At 47.0% G+C, this 21121-nt stretch overlaps 1 protein-coding gene across 1 annotated transcript in view; it reads left to right on the forward strand.

Annotated features, from left to right (window-relative positions):
• Nucleotides 1-21121, forward strand: part of CACNA1B (calcium voltage-gated channel subunit alpha1 B) — a 312680-nt gene that overhangs the window by 153447 nt on the left and 138112 nt on the right. Inside the window, exons 8-12 of the mRNA XM_074608904.1 lie at nucleotides 730-845; nucleotides 10481-10537; nucleotides 11274-11348; nucleotides 13322-13411; nucleotides 17245-17454. Of these exons, the coding sequence (XP_074465005.1) occupies nucleotides 730-845; nucleotides 10481-10537; nucleotides 11274-11348; nucleotides 13322-13411; nucleotides 17245-17454 (548 nt within the window). The remainder of the gene's footprint in view (nucleotides 1-729; nucleotides 846-10480; nucleotides 10538-11273; nucleotides 11349-13321; nucleotides 13412-17244; nucleotides 17455-21121) is intronic.

The following is a 21121-nucleotide window of genomic DNA, read 5'->3' on the forward strand; positions in this document are numbered from 1 at the left end:
TGGGCAGTAGGATGTACTTGGACAAGATTTTTGCAGTGGTTGGATGAATCTTCCTTTCTGACTCCCCTGTACAATCCTGTTCTAGAGATTTGATGTCAAAATACTTGCTTTCCATGTGATTGTAGCAAATAGCAGGATCATTGTTACTCTCAACTCTGAGCATCTGGACTATTTCACCTTAACCCCAGAGTATCCGTCCACTTGTAGGTCTCGTTTGCCTTGTGTTTGTCAGTCAGCTTCAGCCTGGGAAAACTCAGAGAAAGGCTAACGGGGAAAGTAGATATCTTCCCAGGCAGAGAGGGTGCTGGTGTGTCTGTGACATATTACTGTACTTCTAGAGGAAATTCTGCTGCGGGGTGAGTGGTGTGGAGGGATGGAGGACAATTTTTAGTGTTGGGGTTAATCACTTGTACTACGTGACTGGGGGGGTATATGTGGTTGTGCATCAGGATCTTTTTGTAATGGATACGGTGCGACCCCAGAGCAAAAGAAGTGTGCGCGTGGTGCCGTTTGCAGTCCCCTTTCAGGACGAGAGAGGCAGAGAAACAACTGAGCTACAATTGAAGTAGTAGTTTGTTGGAGAACAACGCACAGCATGCTGCAGTTTCCACTCTACTGCTGTCATCGACTTCGCAGGCTTCGTGAATACAATCTGAAAGACGAAAGAAGGGCTGCGTATTATCCCTGACCGCTTGTGACATGTTCTTTCCCATTCTTCTCTCTCCGCAGTGAATTTGCCAAAGAACGAGAAAGGGTAGAAAATCGTCGAGCTTTTCTCAAGCTCCGTAGACAGCAGCAAATCGAACGGGAACTAAATGGATACTTGGAGTGGATCTTCAAAGCAGGTAAGGCAAGAGATCTCCTGATTCTCAATGTGTTTTGTGGCAAGTAGAGTCTGGTGATGAGAGGACAAGGGTCCCAGAACCAGTCCTGGGTGTTGCTGGACACGGAGGTGACCCAAGACTAGCGAGTGCCCGGCCAGCACTTGCTGGTTTTGTTGGGCTTGTTTCTGAGCACTCGCACTGAAGTTATTGAAAAGATTTCGGTTTGGTTAAGCAAAAACAAAGGACCTGGGCCAGCTTCCTTTATTGCTGAGATCAAAGCAATTGTCTTAATACAGTATAAAGTAAAAAGTGATACAGTGCCCAAAGTCTCCAAAGGGGGGAAACTGTTCCCCTATATGAGTCATTTATATTTTAGTTACTTTCCACCACAGCTCTTTTATAAGCCTCTCTTGCTACGATGGTAAAATATGCTGGAGTGTCATTTTTATGAGCTACAGAGATCCCTTTCATGAAACTCACCCTGGCACGGCACATATTAACATTGTTTTATAACTATTATAACTGAATATTGCACTTTATTGCAAGCCGTGAGCAACTTTAACAAGGACCCAAATGCACTAATTTAACAAAACATACCGTGCTTTTCTTTTCCCTTTTATTGGGCAGGAAAGATTACCAATAACCTTTCTGCGTTACAGAGTAGCTGACATATATATTGACATAACCACAGTGCAATTCACTCACGTAGTGGCGAGAAAACTTCTGGGGCTCATTTGCTTCCTCGCTTGCTTTTCTGAGAAGCCGAAACATCTGAGTAAGGTGAAAATGCCTTCTGAAACAATGACAGGGAGAAAAAGCAGCAGTAGTTTCTCAAATAGATTTTTCAGGTGCCTTTCTAGGCAGGTCAGCTTCATCCTTGCCCTTTAGAATTGGGGAAACTGAGGTCCGATATCGTGCAGTGACTCGCCTGATGGCAGCTGATAGACCGGTGGCAGAACCGGCACCCTCTGGTGCTCCCAAACCGCGGCCTGGCACCGTAATAAAAGCCCTGTCATCGTTCCTTGTTTTGAAATCCATCCTGATGCTAGATGTGCTCAAATGTGCTTGTGCACACAAGTGATTGTACGGTGACAGCAACCCATGGCAGCGTTACATGTGCATAGTCTGCGTATATGCCGGCGACCAGCGCATCCCGGTGCCGTTCTGTGTATCGGTGTCTCTTTTTCTGGATTTACGGCTCCTGTTTTACGTGCCTAACCCAGGTGCCAGTGTTTGGAAGAGCATTTTCACCTGTCTCCCATGGCTTTGCTTCCTCTCTCTCCTCCGGAGCGCTCCGTCAGCCTGCGTGCCCCGGGAGCGGGGCTCTGCCCTGGCAGCACTGGGGATGCTGCAGTCCCCGGGGCCAGGTGTGAGCTCTGACAAACCTGGCCAGAGAGGAAAAAGGCTGAAGCATTGAAATGTAAAATCGGAAGAAGTAGCAGCGGTTTATACGGTACCTTGAACCCATTAGTTCCCGTCGAGCTGTACAGAGTGACAACTGAGCGCCAGTTTTGTTGACAGACTTTTATTCCCTGTGACTGTTTGACAGCGACTGCCCTCAATGAGGTAACCACACTTGAGTCTGTGGCTCTGTAGGATGCAAAAAAAGAACCATTTGCTTTCCTTCCCATTTAAAATTTGTCTTCCCGTTTGTTTACAGCTTTTGTGCTACCTCAAATTCAAATTAGTTAATGGTTTACCGATGGCGTGTGCCGTGGCCCTAGTGCCATCTTGCTTTTAAGGCTCTTGTCATTCCTTGCTCTCTAAATCCTGGTTTCCCCATCAGTAAAAGAAAGATGAGAATTCTCTTGCAGGGCCGTGGGTTGCTTCACTTCGTTTTGGTGACTGTTCTGCCAAGAAGAGCTACGCAGAGGCCATTAGCTGGACTTGCCGTGAAAGCTGAGGGGGAGAAGTTATAAAACATACAGCCAGTCTCTGCCCCAGCTTTGCATCCCTCTGGGAATGGCTGGCCGTTCTATTTCTGTGTTGCCAGTGCTGAATAAATGCCACATGAGTACAGAGTGAAACTGCTGTAAAATGCCCATCTTTTTATTTTGACTAATAACACAAGATCCAGAAGGTTTTCTAGAACAGGGAAGTCTGTGCAAAACAGCTGAATCGGGGAGTAATGAAAATATTCTGTAAAGGCATTGTTGAAAATACAATAGGAATATAAAAAAAGATTCCTAGTACAGCTGAATAATAACGATAATTAAAATCAACTTCGCAGTGTTAGTAAATCTTGGAATACAAAAGGGAGCGTGAAGGCTGACCAAAACAGAGAATCGAGTGTTGAGAATTCAGGCACTGAAATTTGGGATTGCACCATCGATGGGGATTTCCCGTTTCTGTTCTAGAGGCCGGGATTTCAGCTATGAAATGATCACGAATTTCCAAACTAGATAATCAACCTTCCTTGTCCAGGACGGTGTGTGGGACAGTGGCCAAAGCAAACTGCTTGGGTGGGGGCAGGAAAACGGCCAGGGAAGGATGGTCGCGGCCAGTCCAGCCTGTACAGGAATGCCCTGCAGCAGCCCCAGGCAGCGGGATGGAATCGGTGTTTGCATAAAAGAAAGAGCAAAAGCTCTTGGTATTCTGCTCTAATGTAACTCTGGAGGATTTCTTATCATTCATGCGACTATCTAGTTGGTTTTAAATCCTTCTAGCATCCTTGACCTCATCGAATCTTGTGGCAAGGAGTTCCACGTGTTAACAGTTGGTTTGACTTTCAAAAACAAACCAACCCACCAAACAGTATGTTCTGTCCTCGATTTTTAAATATTGTTCCCTTTCTGCAGCGAGAGGAAGAGCTCTGGAGTGGACTTTGTATTTCTTTTTATTACCTTTCTTTCTCTGATCTCTGTCTACCTTGTTTCATCTAATATTTTTTCTGCTCTAAAGCACGCAGAACCAATCTGCTCCATTCAGACTGGACGTTAGGAAGAAGTTCTTCACCATGAGGGTGGTGAGACTCTAGAACAGGTTGCCCAGAGAGGTGGTGGAAACCCCGTCCCTGGAAGTTTTTAAGGCCAGGCTGGATGGGGCTCTGAGCAACCTGGGCTGGTGGGAGGTGTCCCTGCCCAGGGCAGGGGGGTTGGGACTAGATGATCTTTAAGGTCCCTTCCAACCCTAACAATTCTATGATTCCATGATTCTATCCCTTCTCTTCCCATGGAAGGCTCTCCAGGCTTCTAATATTTATAGTATCCTCCCTGAGCGTTTTGTTTGCTCTTTTTTTCTCATTTATTTTTGAGGCAAGGTAGGACGAGTGGAAAGCTGCATTCCAGCGATTCATGAAGTGGCATCTTAATACTTAATCTGGTTTTGCTCTGTAATGTTTTACATATTCTGAGTAGTTGCGGGAGCTGGAAAGGAGGTTTCCTTGTTTCTCGGTAATGCTCAAGTTTTTACCTCGAGGGCTGTAATGGGTTTTAGGACCAAGGAAAGTATTTGAGTGACTAAAATCACTCCTTCATCTGTACACTACCTCCCGTTTGTCAACAATGATTTTAATTTAACATTGTGCTCATCATTTATTGACCACTCTTGAGTGTGTTTCGTGTTTCTCGCAGCCTTCTCTATTTGTAGTCTGAATGATGTTATATTATCTCTTGCTGTACATATTGCATTGAAAAGGTAGTGCAGATGAAGTTTGGGGATTGTTTACTATCAACCCTTTCTTATGCTGAAGTTGTGGACTGTTTAGTCCTTTGGAAGAAAACGGATCTTTGTTTTCTACCCCTTAAGTGCTGCCTGACTCGAGCATTTTCCAGACCCGGTCTAATGACTTTTCTTACATTTGTGTTGTAAGAATGAAAAGTCTTTAATAGCCTGGCTCTTGAGTAACTGACTCTTACAGTTTTCTTTTTTTTTTTTTCTGGTGGTACTTTTAATTTTTTTTCCCCAGTGGTAAAATAAGAGGATAAAAAGGATGAAAATATTATTAAAAAGTGCTTGTGAAGTTTTTCAAGGAGGTACCTTGGCACAGCTGAAAGATTTTGGTGCCAGCTCACTATTGATAAATCACCAGAAGCGCAGCTGTGGTTGAAACTGAAGCAAACGTAGGTCAGGCTGGTTTAAATGGGGATTGTTTAATATAGTCAGCAGCATATCTACTTGAGGGATCTATAGCAAGGTGTTTAAACAGTGACAGCCTTAATGTGCAAATACTTGTGTGAGTTATGCTTAATACAGGAAGCCTTAATCAATGAAGTGCTTAACAAACGCAGCCTTAACAAAGGGTTGGGGAATGAAAGAGAAAATTACAACACCGATAATGTGCTGAAGTGCTGAATTGAGACATGCATGACTTGAAAGAACAAAAAAAAAATCAACCCACGGTCTGACCAATTTCCTTAGAATTTAAATTGACTTTCTTCGCTTAGGATTATACGGAGGCCGGGCAGGAAGTCTCTAGCTTTCTGTATTTCTCAGGTGCGTGTTGAAGAATGAATACACAGGGGGCAGTCAGGAGGGTTTAAATATTTCAAATGAGAAAACAGGTGACTCCATGTAAAATTCCTTTATCATGAGGCCAAGGCTAAGCACGGAAAATTGTAACTCAGTAGAGTCTTTTTGAGGACATCAAGAAGAAATGTGCCGCCCTAAATCACTTATAAATCTGTAAGTGTCTTCAAATCTGTAACGTTTTCAGTCTTATAAAACCGAAGTGTGAGTTTCAGGCCGGAAGCAATGATCAAATCCCATCATTTCTTGCATCTCTCGTAAGTTAGGCCAAAAATTTGTACGGTGATTGCCATGTCAAGCTCATAAACATTGGTTCTTTGCATGTTTTAAAAGTGAATTGTATGGATCGGTTGGAAACAGACCTGTAATCTTCAATTTAATCTTGAAGAGTAAAGTCAACTGTGTTTTTTAATAAATTATTTAGAGGGACCAACCCTTCCCACCACTAGAAGTCGGCTGAAGTAGGTGTACAAAGCAGCGCTCCGCATTGCGTTGCTCCTCTAGGCACGAGACAACAGTTCTCTTCCCCAAATGCCTCTTCTTCACTTCAACCAACATCAAATGAAGTCTCGTTGGTGAGGAGCAAACCCCGTCTCGTTCCACCCACTGCGTGCTGGGACAGGCTCTGCTCTTCGTTTCACGTCTTCGTAGGGCTCCGTGCAAAGGCAGCAGCACGTCAATTTGAAATTGTGCCTTTCAGAGGAATTAAAACGTGGTGAAGCCAAGCAAAAGTAATCCATGCAAATGATTTTGCCGCTGCTGCTTTCTCCGTTAAACTCCTCAAAACTGTAGCAACTATTAGGCTGTCATGCTGCATTTCCAACGGGGAGTGGAGAACTAGAAGTTTTCTGTGCAGAGTAAAGCGCTTATAAGCCCACAAATATTCTTTTGAAGATGTTTCTCTTATCTTACAAGGACATGCATCATTTTGAAAACACTTTGCCCAGAGACTGGAAGTCTTTCAGTTCAGAGCTAATCACATTGCATGTCCTTTGCATTTTAATTCTTTCCAAGACCATCTCTTTCACACAGCACTGATTCTGAGTGGTTTTTTTCTCCTGGAGTAAGCAGGCTTTGGCTTTAACCTCTCTCTTCTGGCTCACTGTAACTTGAATACCATTCCTTGACATGACGAAGCTTTGTGAACCTCAGGTTTCAGCTTTCTGTAGAAGAAACAGAGCAACGAGCCCCTTGATACAGCTGGGAAAAGACACCTACCTCAATGAAAAAGGGCAGCAATGTGTGTGTGATGGCAAGGGAAGATAATTACCAGAAAGACAAATTAGAGTCCCCTGTGAGAGTGTGACGGCTTCTTCTAAGGGATGCATTTTTATTCACTTTTTCTATTTAGCAAGTTGGAAGCTTCAGCAGTTAGATTCAGTTATTTTTTCCTTTTTTTTTTTTCTAACTTCTGTCGCCTGTTGAACGTGAGTTATTTCCCGTAATCTGCTCTTGAGCCCGCAGTGTCCTAGCTCCCCAAGCCAAAGAGAAAGAGAAGGGCTACCATGTTTCACTGTTTTGTTGAGCTTGCCAGTTCCTCAGTATAAGGTTTGCCTTTATTTCCAGTCCTGTAACGTGCTGTGTTGTCAGTGCTTAATGACCAGCAATTAATCTTACTGCGGAGGCACCTCTCACTCGGATATCCCAGCGAAGCACCCGTGCTTTTGTTTGGAGGCCAGAAGTCGCCGATCTGATACTGTCTCTTTGTTGAATATTTCTTCTAATGTAGAAGCACTGTTGTTTTGGGGGAGGGGGGGGGTGTTTCAGGCACCCTCATTATCTTCTTCCCGTCTTTGTGTTACGGTGATGACTAAAGGCAATGCAACTTCTGATCCCCTGCTTATGGTTAAAAAAAAAAAAAATCCTAGCAATGACGACTTGCCTGCTGAGCTGTTTTTTTAGCAGGCGTTAAACCCCTTGTAAAGCCTCACTAGGTTAGATGAGATCCTTTGGCTTCCCAGAGGATACAAGACAGACGGGAGTGACTGTCAAGGGAGAGAAGTGTGGAGCAATGGTGGAGGACAGTCAGGCTTGAGGGAATTGCATAGGTGAAACCCGGGTTTTGTGTATTTTTTTTTTTTAAGGGAACAGTGAAACTGAGCCCTGGTGGGGGGTGTCTATGGGTGGAGATATGTCTGGGCATCAACTCAGAGCCCTGAATTTGGGGCAAAGGCTCAGCTGGTTTGCAGAGTTGTCTAAAAAGAACCTGTGCTTTGCAGGCGAAGATACGTTGATAACAAATTGTCACGCCCAACAAATTCTGCCGTCCCGCTGGCATTTATCACTCTGGTTTCTGAAACCTCAGCGTGGCTAAATCTCACATCGGTCTGGCTGTGGGGACGCAGGTGGCACTGAAAAATCAGATGGCATCTGTACCCCATTGCAAATCACCGTGATTATGTATTCGTACAGTTCACCAGCCCCAGAGGTGATCTGAGGACTCGGGACTGTTCTTTCCCTGCTGCCCAAAGGACAGTGGAGAATCATGACAAATAATTACAGGAACATGAAAAATAAGAGGCCACTCGGGGACAGGGGTAAAGAAGAATTTCTTTTCCTGCTCAAAGATCTTCGACAGGAACTGGTATAATGATTTTTCTCCTGCACTGATACAAACCGAGTACAGAACTGACCCTCCAGCTAAATGAATAGGTTCTTTCTTTCCTGGAGTGTTTTAATTTTTTTTAACAAGATATGTTTGAAACCAACAGCCCGCAGAGCACTGACCGGTAAGTGTGCTGGGTCTGGCTGAGGTCTCCCTTCTGCAGCCACAGCTCTCCTGCATCGCGCTTATCTGGGTGTAGCCCCTGAAGAACATCTGATTGTCTTCTGACCCTTGGTAGCTCATTACTTTCCTTGCTCACCACCTGCATGGCAATGTGTCTGCTCCCTGCAGTAGCTTGTATTAAGTCTAATTACCAAATGCTGTCTAAAAGTCAGCTTCTCTTTCTGGGAGTGGCAGAAGAGCTCCTCTGGGATGGGTTTGCCCTCCTCTGCTTGCCCCTTGTCGCAAGACCTGAACATATACTCCACTCCAAATGGTTTTAATTTTCCCTGCAATTTGCGGGTGTGTAGCATAGGGAACAAAAGCCACGTCTGCGTTGTGCAGAGGAGCACGAAATGGAGAGCCCCAAAGTACTGATGGCTGAACAAATTCACAGATCCAAAGCAGTGCCGGCACATCCGCGGGGCGCTGTTGACGCTGCTGGTACTGGGGGCCAGACTCGTGTTTACGCGTAGTCCCGCTCAGCCATGTCAGTATATCACGTTCAGACATGACAGAAGGCTTTTGAAATCATACTTCATCAGCAATGTAGGCTTTAAAAGAACCTATAGGAAAATGTCTGCTGTACGAGCATCTGGAGTTCCCGCTCCTGCCAGCGCAGGTTTGCTTCGTGTTCCACGTTTGCAGGCCCTTTGTCCAGCTGCCTTTGGGAAGACGTCTCTGTATCTAAACCATCCGTTCTACGTGTTTTAGGCCAGCCATGTTCATTATTAATTGCTGTTTAACTCCTAACATCTTTTTAACCCCAAAACACCAGTACAGCTTTTCCCAAGACAAGACTTTGGGAGAACCTTTTGGTATTTGAGAGATCTCTCTCTTGAACTATCAAAAAAAGCCCATTTCAGTTTTCTGACCCGTTTTAAGGAGCCTTGGAGAACTCCTGAGTTGTATTAGCTTGTGGGTTTTTGGAAGAATTTCATGCATTTTAAAGTTTTTAGCTCGCCTGACGTTTTTTAACCCTCTCTGAGCACCGTTGCCCTCCTTACCCTCTTCCATGTCCCTGGTGCACTAGTTTGCATTTTCTTATTTTGTTCTCCTCCGCTTGGGTTTCCAGTCTTCCTCAGTCCTCAATGTTAATTTTCAGCCTTCTCAGTCTGTTGTCTCATTAATGTATCATTCACTCTCCCAAATGATTAATAAAGAGATTATGTAAGGCTCGTCTGGTAGTGCCGATCCCTCTAGGATTCTTCCAGACAGCTTTCAGCTACTCACTTTGATGTTTGGCCTTTGGGTTGTTTGTATTTTTTTTTTTTTTAATTCTTTTAGTTAGCCTTCCGTCTAGGCTTAAATGGACTTTAAAGCAAAATTTTGTGGGAAACACGGTGTCAGATGATTTAGTAAGATCCCACATTACATCTATGCCAAACACGTGAAAGAACTTGTCATTTACAATAATACAAGGAAGTGTGCAGTTTACCAGCTGCCAACTCGATATTTTGTTTGCTTTAGATTGTCCTTTAGAAGAAAATCCTTCCATAATTTTACAACAATCTTTGCAATCTGTGGTTCAGACCGTATGAACTGTATGGTTTCGGGTATTGGCGCAGCGTGGCGTGTACTGCAAATTGACTTGGGTGGTGACATTTGCATTGTGGAACCTCAGGAAATTTGGTTGTCTTTCACGCAAATAAAAATGAGTCAGTTTGGGGGGTTGGTTTCTTCAGTGTTTTCTGAATTCTTTTACTGTAGGAAAATACAAATTTGTGTTGTGGAGACGAGTTATACGGCGACGGAAAACCAACAGTGGTGGTCTTGTATGTATTGCACAACCTGAGCAGTGCCAGCCAGGACTCCCCCGTGGCTGCTTTGCTGTGGATTTTATTTGGACAAAGATTTGATCTAATGGCTATTTGGTGGTATTCTGTCCCCTACGATGTGGCACGGCTGACACGCAGCAGCCAGCCCTGTGTGTCTTACCCTGTGCCGTGAGATTCATTTTCCCTGGGCCGGAGTCCTGGTCTTATTGATGGAGACAGAGGAGCAGCAATGGGTGTAGAGCACCTTTCACTCCTCAGTGTCTCCAAAGAGGCTGGCCATGAGGGACCATCCTCTGGCTAGTGGAGCCCTGTGGTCTTGCTTGGGTCTGAAGGAAGGTTCTTGCTCTCCAGATAGCTGGGTAAAGAAACTGGAGTAGGTGGCTCAGTGTGAAGAGGAAAATCATGGAGGAAGTGCTACAGTCTTCCAGCGACTTGTCTGGCCTCCTCCCCTTGTGCAAGAGGGGCAGAGGGGCAAGAAACACGGCTCTCCGAGCCATCCCTTCTCCACAGGCTTGGTGTAACTGGGTGATACAATGGGGTAAGGTTGGTGGCAGCTGGCACACATGCCTGCTGCATCCAGCTCAGCTGGTTGTAGAGCTGGGATGTGATAAATCTGAGGTTGAACCTTGCTGTTTTTCCTTTTACAGAGGAGGTCATGCTGGCAGAAGAAGACAAGAACGCGGAAGAGAAATCTCCTCTGGACGGTAGGTCTTTTTGCTGTGCAGCTTTTGTCCTGTGATACGTGAGAGGTTCACCTGCTGTATGCTGACATGACTTTCCATTGTCACCAGGAGGGTGTGAGGAACATGCTCTTGCATGCACTTGGCATAAGTCGGGCTAAAGAGTCCCTTTTCCCATAGCGGGTCTTTTTGAGGTTGCAGGTGGATGATGAGCAGTTATGTGACACACCGCTCTGGGATGGGGATCTGCCCTTGGGGTCGGTCGGTCCCTACGCTGCCTGTTGGGACCGCAGCGTGGCGGGGGACACTCGTCAGCCTCTGCCGAGCGTGGCTGGCTGTGTCTACGCGCAGGTTGTGGCGGGGGTAGGCTGCAGAGCGGATGCCAGAAGAGAAATGCATTGACCGAGAGAAGGCAGGGCTCTAAACTGAGGTTTCCAACTGGATTTGACAAAGAGACTAAGACCCCTGTTACTTGTAAGCAGTAAGACATAACAGGGTGTGGTGATCCTATCTTCCGACGTGTGACCCTAGCGTTGCAGGACGGCCGGAGGTACCGAGCTTCAGATGCAGCGAGGCTCCGGGGACTGCTCTCCCTGTGCCTCCAGACCCATGAGCTCTTAGGATGCGACAGCCAGTCAAAGTTCAGTTAAAAGATTCTTCCCTCTCCCTTTTCTGACCATCTTTCGTCCTCCCATGTCTCCTCCTTTCCCCTCCCCTCCCTTTCCTTCCTCTTTTTTTTTCTCCTCCCATTCACTGTCAGGGAGGGCCGCCTCGGAAGGGCCGATTCAACAAGGCACGGCACCGGCAGAGACTAGCAGCGGCAGCAGCTACAACAGTGAGTGGATTGCAAATCACCAGGGGCTTAGGCGGCACAGCGGGGCAGGGCTTCTCCCCCCCAGCCCCACCTGCCCAGGTCACCGGAGATGTTTCCCAGCTGGTTTTTGCACCTTGTGCCGAGCCACGTGGCTCCTTCGGGCGTCAAGTGCCCGGCCACTGGTCCGCCTTGGCCAACTCGGTGACCTGCACTTGGGGAGGACTCGGGGATGAAGAGCTGGGGCTGCAGAAGGTCAGGGCTGAGGTGTGCTTGGCAAATCTTTGTGTCGGGTGCGTGGGGGTGTGTGTGTGCGCGCTGGGGAAGTTTGTCCGGCACGTGGGTGCAGCCAGGGCTTGTTAGTCTGGAGCTGGAATGAGTGTCTGGAAGAGTAGTCTGAAAAGTTGAGTGGTGTAAGCGAACTAGAGGCGGGTACAGGCCATGGAGTAAAGACCCCAGTATACTAAGGCTCCTTCTTTACTGGTAAGCTAAAGGAGCCTGGCAATGCTCCCAGCCTTGAAGCCAACTGGTATGGAGCAGCCCACATCTATGCTGGTAAATTATCTTAGTCTCCAAAACAGAGGGACATTGCATCCAAGGTGCCTGTAGAGACGGCATAACATAATTGCTAAACACACGCAGGAGTTATTTGGGGGAGAAGATAAAGAAGGGGCTCAATTCATGCCAGGGAGCGCTGTAAAACTTCACTCCCGGGGCTGGTCATGTTCCAGTGCTGGGGATGGCCCTGGGCGTGCTGGAGTGTACTGGGATGGATGCAGCCTGAAGGACCCAAAAGCTGGTATTTCTGGGACTGAGGAATTCAGCCTACTGCTGGGTGGGGAAGAAAAGAGCAAAAGCGGTTATTTGCCAAAAATTGGATCCAGATCACAGGTTCAGAGCACCCTCTCCTCTTCGAGCCTCTCCGAAGCTGGGCGATGCTCTGGGTTTTTCCTTGAAGCGACAAAAGCACTAACGCTTGCCTTAGCTGCGGAGGAAGAAGCGCATCCGTTTCTCTGGCAAGGCAGGGAAATTTGCGTAGCGTGAGGGGATTTTTCTGGTAGGAACCTACCCCCAGGGCAGTCGCGGCAGAGTGAGTGGGTTTGCTGTGTGTGCCAGCTGAACAGTATGTATCACCACACCGTGGGGTGTCTTACTGCTGATCGAAAATGGTGCTTAGTTTACTGTCTGTCTTGAAGCTGTGACAAAACTGTTATCAACGTATTTTTTTCTGCTAGTTCTCAAGGTTTTTGCAGGTAGGTGGTCATGGGACCAGGGTCCGCGCTGCTCCTGCGTTACCCCTCGTGCACTGGGTGAACGGTGCAGACCTCGCCGAGCCTTAGGCTGCAGTTCTCTTTCCCTGTCGAGTAAAACGGGGTAGCCATCTTTGCCCTCCCTGCAAAAGATGCTGTTCGGACCAAGCGTGTTTTCAAAGAATTCATGCCATCCCCAGAAGGGAAGGAATCGTACAGTGGGTGCTATTAAGAGCGTATTTGCTGATTTGTGGCAGTTGCCTTCGACATAGTGTTGCTGCTCCTTAAGGCATGGCATATCCGAGCACCGTAAATGCTGACTTCTTAATGGTGCGCACTGTAAACAGCATTAATGTCTTTAATGGATAGAAGCAGCCATCTCATAACCCACTGGGGCTCAGAAAGATGCAGTGACCCTGCCCAGCCTTTCTGCTGTGCTTAAAAGGTCCGGCAGCTGCCGTGACTCCCCCAACCCTCCCGCATTGGCTGGGGCGAAGGGGAAGCGTGCAGACCTGTCCCTGGCAAACCTTCAAGGGCTGGAAGGCTAAATAAATAAACGACCCTGGCATCAAAGCATGCAAAACCCTGCAGGGTTGTAGGTTGTCTGATTTACTCCGGCTTACCCTTGTGTGAGGGCTTCAAGCTGGCGTTGGGATGTAAAAGCTGGCCCTGGAGAGTGAAGGGAGGGGGAAAGAGAACCCACTCTGAATGCTCACGGGCCATTTTCTCTCTTTAATTTGCACACAGTGTTGAAAAGAGCCGCAATAAAGAAGAGCAAAAACGACCTGATTCATGCTGAAGAAGGTGAGGACCATTTCACAGACATTTGCTCCGTTGGTGAGTACTGGCTTCGCATTGCCCGAGGTTTAGATCTCCACCTAAACGTGTTCATGTCGTGCTTCCTCCGAGCGGCTCCTTTGCCTCCGAGAGCCGCCGTTTCAAGGAGGAGAATTGTCACTGCTCCTGCAGCAGCAGCACTCGACTTGCCAAAGCAAATGGCTTCGCGGCTTCCCCCCGTCCCCCGCGCTGCTCAGCCATTGCATGCCGCACCCCTTAAAAGAGCCCTGCCGAAAAGCCTGGAGAATCCATGCTGTGCTGGCCATGCCGTGATTCTGCTTGGAACATGCTCATTTATGCTAATGAAGCCCAAATAACGTCAAATGATGCTGCTGAGGCTCATCTGTTGTAGGGAGGAGAGGAGGTGGACACTTGGTCACATCTGCCACTAACGCACAGTCCATAGTTTTGCCGCCTTTGCCGGGTGAATGCTTACTGGGAAATGCTGGGCCGTGGCCCGAATTCTCTCATTCTTGCCTTAGAAGAAGGTGTTAAAGCAGTTCTCCGTGTTTTTAAAGCCAGATATGGAGACACACGCCTGTGTGCACGCAGTGACCCACATGCCTCCAACGCAGAGCGTGGCACTTCACAGCGTAGCATCGACGGTGCCAATTTGGTATCGTCAGCTCTGGAGAATAAGCTGCTGCCGGGCTGCAGAGATACTAATTGTTCTGTCGTTAACGGAGAGCTAATTCCCTCCTGAGATGATGGCAGGTGGAGAGGCAGGAGGCGGGTCTGGGGTTTGCACCCAGTCTAAGGGCAGCTCTTTGGACACCAGCAGAAAGACCTTTCAGCCGTGGGCTTTTCCTTGCCGTCTGGGGAGACATCTTCCTGATCGCTTTGGAGTTAGCTTGTTCCTGGCCCTGCTGTTCCAGCCTGTGTTTTGTTTTGCTGCTGAAGCAGCAGATGTTCTCATTATCTTCCAAAGAAATGTCTTGGCACCCCAGTTACCACAAAGCAGCAAATCCTGGATGCGTAAGAGTAGCAGCACAAACAGTACATTTGAGAGTACATGTCCATGTACGCTTGCAAGCATGAGTGCCTCAAATGCTCTTTGGAAATTCGGCATTAACATTTTAAGAGGTTACAGCTGCTGCTGGATTCTGTTCCCACCCCCCTACCCCACCCCCCCTTTAAATGAAGACCCGGTTGCAGGGAATGAATGTTGCTCGGCATGTTACTGACACCCTCACCCCCTGTTGAACCGCCACGATCCCCCAGGCTGAGCAGGCTGCAGGGTTTGTGGCTAAAAACTGCCGACACTTCGGAGAGGTTTGTTGCTGAAAGAGGGCAAAAATGCAGCGGCCGTGTGCATTTTTGTTTCGTTTTATTCTGGGCAGCTCGGATCCCTGCATGGATAACAAGGAATGGTAATTTTTTGGAACATTTGTTCACGGTTGCAATAATTATGAGGTCTTTGCGTTCACATCCAAGTCCCTCCAGGCTCTGGGCACCCATGCCACGCAAACAGATCTTTGAGTTCAGCTTTTCAGGTGGCAACGGATGACGGAGCATCTGGACTCACGGGTAATCTGATGCGGAGCTGGGAACTGTCTCGGGAGCATATGGCAGGGAAAATAACAGCAGTGCTTTCCACCTTCTGCGAGTGGTTCACCCACTTGGGAGAAGTGTTTTTGATTTTGATTCCCGGAACAAGGCAGGAAAGAAGAAATGGATACGGCAGATCCTTCTGCAGGCTCCTGAAAAGGCTGAAACTCTGCATAACATAAACAATCAGATCATATGGGCAATTATGCATAAAGAATATGTTTTTGAGAAAAGGTTTTTTTGGATGGATGCCTAGGATGTCTTGCTGATGGGAGCATAAGGACTGTGGAAGAACAATGTAATCACTGAGTGCAACGGGAAGATGCGGACCAGAGTGGTAGAGACTTTGACAGGTCTCTTGCTGGCCGTTGACTGCATGCGTTGCACTTTAATTCAAGCGCAAGTACCTCGATAAGAGTTATAATTGCATTACAAAGCTCTGTAGTGGTAAACACTTCCCAGTGTGTTCTCTGGAGTTTTCTTAACTTTTATTCTTTTCTTTCCTCTGAGCTCTCAGCCTTTTTTCCCGCACTAATAAGCGTGCAGCACAAGATGATGCTGGCTGCTTCTGGCGTCCCACCCTCCCCACTGTACCAGGCGCAGGACGCTGTCTGGACTGCCAGACAGAGGAGTCTGGAGAAGTGGATGTTTTCTCCGTTTAGATCAGTTTCAATACCGCTGCTTTGCTTTTCTGGGAGATCGGTAGAGAGGGGGCGAAAGGGCGGCCAGGCTATTCCCATGCAAATCTGAGAGTGCAGACTGACTTGAGAGGTCTTAACCTGCCAAACAGTATTATGACGCGGTGCAGCCTATATCTTAACCTGTAGTTCGTTTTGTTGCCTTAAAGCAATAGATGGGCGCTATGATTTATTAGTTTGGTTGTTTTTTTTTTTTTGTTTTTTTTTTTAAACTGCCAAGGGGAGGATTATCAAACTAACAGAATTGGCACACTGAGCTTTTCCGCAAGGAGCTTGTTCAAAGCCTGGCCAGGGCCGGCTCTGCGTTTGGCGTGTTGGTGGACGGCCAGAAATGTGAAATGAAGCCGAGAGTTTGCCTTTCTATGGGGGAGACGGCGCAGCACGCTCTTGTGTCGCTGTGAGGCTTGGAGAACCCGTTGCTGTCACATCTGGATGCTTCAGCCTTTCTATGGGGTGCTGTGTTTGCTGTTATTGCAGGATGGAACGGGGCGAGATTCCCACCCCTTCCAAGTGCTGAAACGTGAGCGAGCACACTCAAAACTTTGGCTGCCGCGGCCAGAACACTTTGTTCATGTAACTCAGCCGTCCCCAACACCAGCCCGTGCGAGTCACCTGCTCTCACGGTGCTCGGTCCAAGACAGGACGGAGTGTGTCCCGGTCAGCCCTACCCGCTGGGAGGCTCCGTCCCGCCATGGGGAAGGGCAATAACATGTTTCCTTGCTGCAAACCACCTTGAAACAAGGCTCGCTAGCCATTTCCGAGGGGTGCCAGCACAGCGTGAAACAGGTAGTGGACAGCCTGCGGCGATCACGATTTGCCCTGCTTGCAACCGCAACGGATGTGCGTGTCGATGACTAACGTGTGCTGATTTCTCCTGCCTCAGCACTGGCCGGAGGTGGCCTTTTCATCCATTTGAGCGGTGCCTGCTACCGCAGGGGGAGAGCTTCCATTAGAAATCGCTTCTTCCGTCAGCTTCCTGTTGGTAAAACATTTGACTCTCTTCCAGGGTTTCAGACCAGAGTCGTAACGTAGCTGATACAGGCAGAATTGATACAAACGAGTAGCTGCGCCCAAAATATGGTGCACAGAGGCAGATTGAGCCCTCTGCTGTAGAAATACATGAAGTTGGAGAGTAAAATAAGGAGACTTGTGAGGGCTGGGTCTTTGCCTGGTCCTTGGAGCAGGGGAAATGGGAACCAGCTTTCCCATTGCCAGCTCCCAGAGGATGTGCTCCACACCACGGGCAGAAATACCACTGCGCCCGGTACTTTCTGTCCCTCCGGTCAACTGGGAACCCAAAAGTTATGAATTAAACTGGGACAATCAAGATTGTTTCAAAGGGTTGGAAGCCCAGTTCCTTTAGGTGGTGGAGCTGGCCATTCATTCATGACGTTTCAAAATCCCAGCCTTCATCTCTCACGATGTCATTGCAAGCGAGATGCTCTTGCTCAGCCCATAGTCAGCGTGCCCAGCTTTCTGCTCAGCCGCGTTTCTGGTGCTTGGGAAGAGGGTCTGTGTGCCCAGGAATGCCCTCCGGCCTTTCTCCTGCTGGGATATGTGGTGTGGTGACTCTTCTTTCTGTCCCAGGGTCTCCTTTTGCCCGTGCCAGTTTGAAGAGTGGGAAGAACGAGAGCTCGTCTTACTTCAGGAGGAAAGAGAAAATGTTCCGGTTCTTCATTCGGCGCATGGTGAAGGCTCAGAGCTTCTACTGGATCGTCCTCTGCGTGGTGGCCCTCAACACGCTCTGCGTCGCGATGGTGCACTACGACCAGCCGGAGAAGCTCACCACTGCGCTGTGTGAGTACTGGGGACTCCACCTGTCCTCTAACGAGGTCTTGCATTTTTAATTACTCTTGAGCACTGCTGTCACATCCACATGAAGTCTGGTTTTCGGCTTCCTATGCCTCCCTCAGAGGAGGGTCAGGAGTGCATTAATGTGCGATTCTGGTAACTCAAAAGTAATTGAATCTTACAAATCAGAAAAAATCCACCAGGACATGATAGAGGTTTGAGATGGGAATGTTATCCTAAACATTACCTGAAACTTCACATTCAACCGCATTCAAGTCTCGTAACGTGTCAGGAGGACTTGTTCCGTGGTAGACTATATGAAAGGAAGGGGAATGGCTCTGCGTTTGGGGAAAGGCAGGTCTCTGTCTAATCAGCATCTGCCCAGAGAACTGCCGAATTCACGCCACTTTGCAGCAGGAATTTCTGTTGTGCACGTACTTAAAGCTCTGCCAGCTCCTGGGATAGCAGCACGTGCAATGGCCGATGTTACCAGGGAGATAAAAACGCCTCTCTGTGCTTATAGAATCATACACGAATTCACTGCAGTTGTAGCAATTATTGTCATATTCTTTAAAAGCTTGCAACTCTACAGAAGGTCTTTTTTGATAATCATCCCTTCCTTACTAATGGTTGTGTGATTAGATGGGATGGATGTCAGGATGCTCTTCTGTGAAAATACAGTGACAGAAATAACACCGTACAGAAGATTATACTGTATTTGTGCGAGAGCTTTTATTTTCCTGTGGTCACCTATCAGTTTAGGCTCCAGATAGTCTATAAGTGCTTTTGTAGTATGATTTTTATTATTTACTTTTTTTTAAAATTGCATATTGTTTAGTCTTATGATGAATAATAAATGGAGGCAGCTTTCTGCAATCAGAGCCTTTACGCATCACGGTGTTACGCTGAGGTTGCAGACTTGCTCACGAAGCCTGTTTTAAAAAAGAAATGTGGAAGGTGAGGGACGGAGCTTTTTTGTTTGTTTTAATGAAGGTTATAGGCTACGACTCCTAGAGCTGGAAAACTCGTAGCAATTGGGAAGAGAAGAATATGGGGACCCTGGAAGTGGGACAACGCAGTTTTTCCTTCTGAAGGGAAGGCATGGAGAGTTTGTTTCTGGAAGACAGAGCCCTCGCATTGGCCTCTTCTCACTGCCGGGAGCGAATCTTCTGTTCAGCCCTTGATATTCGGATGTGGCTAGTGCAGAATTTGTTAAGTCAAACTTCTGAAGCAAGTGAACGAAAGACTAGGGGAAAAAAACCCAAATCTTTCAAGCAGTCTAACTTAATAATTTTGGCTCAGATCATTAAAGATACTTATCTACTTAATTTTCCCTGATTTCTACATAAATTACATACTTAAATATTTCTAGCCCCAGATCGTCAGGTCTTACCTGATTATAAGGAAGCAAACTTTTGAAGTGGTCTCTTTTTTTTTTTTTTTTATATAGACTTAAAAGGTCAAGAATACTAGGTGCTCTCACTTCAAAAACCTCCCTATTAATGTTTGCCGAAATATTTAGTGCTGCCAGGTAACTGGGGATATAATGAGAGATGCGTAAGTAGGATAGAAAATTCTTTCAACTCTGCATTTGGTGTTTTGGTTGAATTCTTTTTGCAAGGTTTATACTGAAAAGAGAGACAGACTACACAGAGAAGTCAGTCTTGCTTATTCATTTCCTAAATTTAACAGAGGAAATAATAAGCTAGATTGGCAGAGTAATTAGAAGTTTGAGGCTTAGGATTTCCTCCTGAATTAGGACTAAATGTCTTGAAAAAAACCCAAAATTCCAACTCAAAAAAGGAAGGCTTCGGATTTACAGACTCAGTTTCAGGAGTGCCTTGTGCAGTAACTTTTCTAAGAGAACATGAAGAAATCCATGAGCCAACAACTTCTACCTAATGTTCATAAGAGAGTTGGAAGGGATGTTTCTGTTGATTAGAATTAAAGGTACCCCTCCAGGTGGGAAACGTAACTGGGACAGAGGCCACGAATTAGGCTCCCAACCTACCTCAGTTGAGGACAAAAAGTAGGGAAGGTTGAGGTTGTGTTGTGCCTGCGGTCAGGGATTGGGGTGGATCCTTCTTTCAGGAGCTCTGCATGTGTCCGTAACACCCAATATTGTGAATTAATTTCAGAAACACGTGGGTAACATACTTCAACTTTTTGGGGCTAGGATACCACCTAGCCAAGGACGAGTGAGCCCATTGACTTATTTTTAGTGGAAGAGTCAGAAAAACATTGAAGAACCATGTGTTCTTGGGAGCTAAATCCTCAGCATCCTCCCAGCCGTAGGTGCTTTCCTTTGTCTTGTCTGCCCTTTATATGTCTTTGCATCATTGCACTGCTATTTACTTGCAAGACTTCAGTGTCCTTTGTCAATAAGGAAACACTTGGACCGGTGTTTCACAAATTAATCCCTTGGATTCACTAAAAGAAATCCTAGTGGTTGCAGATAAACACTGCTAGAACCAACGCTGTAATTGGTGAGGGGCAACACAGAGGTGGGTCACAGAATTAAAACAGAATATCTGAGGATTCCCAGGTTTTGCGGATGTAAATGCAGAAGCATTGGGGCTTTAAACAGAGTGGTACAAGATTAGCCGCTATGACATAGAGAATAAAAGCCAGCGATGCAGAATGAACGGTCGTCACGGAAATTCGAAGATACTCTAGATAATTTTCTCTTGTTTTTTTTTCTTGGGTTTTTTTTTTCCCAAAGATAGTTTTCTCTAAGACAAGAAGCAGAGGTGCCATGGGTTCATTCTGGGGAGGATTGTCTCTGGTCCACCTTACGGCATAGTGCAACGCAAACTAGGAAGAAACCTATTTTAACGTAATTTTAGAACAAAAAGATTCTGAGGATAGTCCACTGAAAAGGCTTACAAGTTCAACCTCTTAAATTACTTCCAAACACTCCCAACTTTTCAGGATGGTGAGCTGTAGTATTGCATTCACGCCCGTCTGCATTGGTAATGACCTTTAGGCTTCTGCTCACTTTTTTGGGGGATGGTACAGTTTTTATAGCATAATCCTTCCTACTAATCTAAAGTGTAACATTGAATGCAGGGAATGTTCTCTCCCCCTCTGCTCCACTCTGGTGAGACCTCCCCTGCAGTGCTGCATCCGGCTGTGGAGTCCTCAGCACAAGAAGGACATGGACCTGTTGGAGAGGGTCCAGAGGAGGCCATGAAGATGATCAGAGGGCTGGAGCCCCTCTGCTGTGAGGACAGGCTGAGAGAGCTGGAGGTGTTCAGCCTGTAGAAGAGAAGGCTCCGGGGAGACCTTATAGTGGCCTTCCAGTCCCTAAAGGGGCCTACAAGAAAGTTGGAGAGGGACTTTTTACAAGGGCATGTAGTGATAGGACAAGGGGTGACGGCTTCAAACTGGAAGAAGGGAGCTTTAGATTAGATTTCAGGAAGCAATTCTTTGCTGTGAGGGTGGTGAGCCCCTGGCCCAGGTTGCCCAGAGAAGCTGTGGCTGCCCCATCCCTGGAGGGGTTCAAGGCCAGGTTGGACGGGGCTTGGAGCAACCTGATCTAGTGGGAGGTGTCCCTGCCCAGGGCAGGGGGGTTGGAACTAGATAATCTTTAAGGTCCCTTCCAACCCGAACCATTCTATGAATATTTTACACCTTAAAGTATGTGGGACTTTGCATGGACTAACTGGTTATT

Source organism: Larus michahellis, chromosome 15 (assembly GCF_964199755.1).
Source record: "Larus michahellis chromosome 15, bLarMic1.1, whole genome shotgun sequence".
NCBI lineage: Eukaryota > Metazoa > Chordata > Aves > Charadriiformes > Laridae > Larus > Larus michahellis.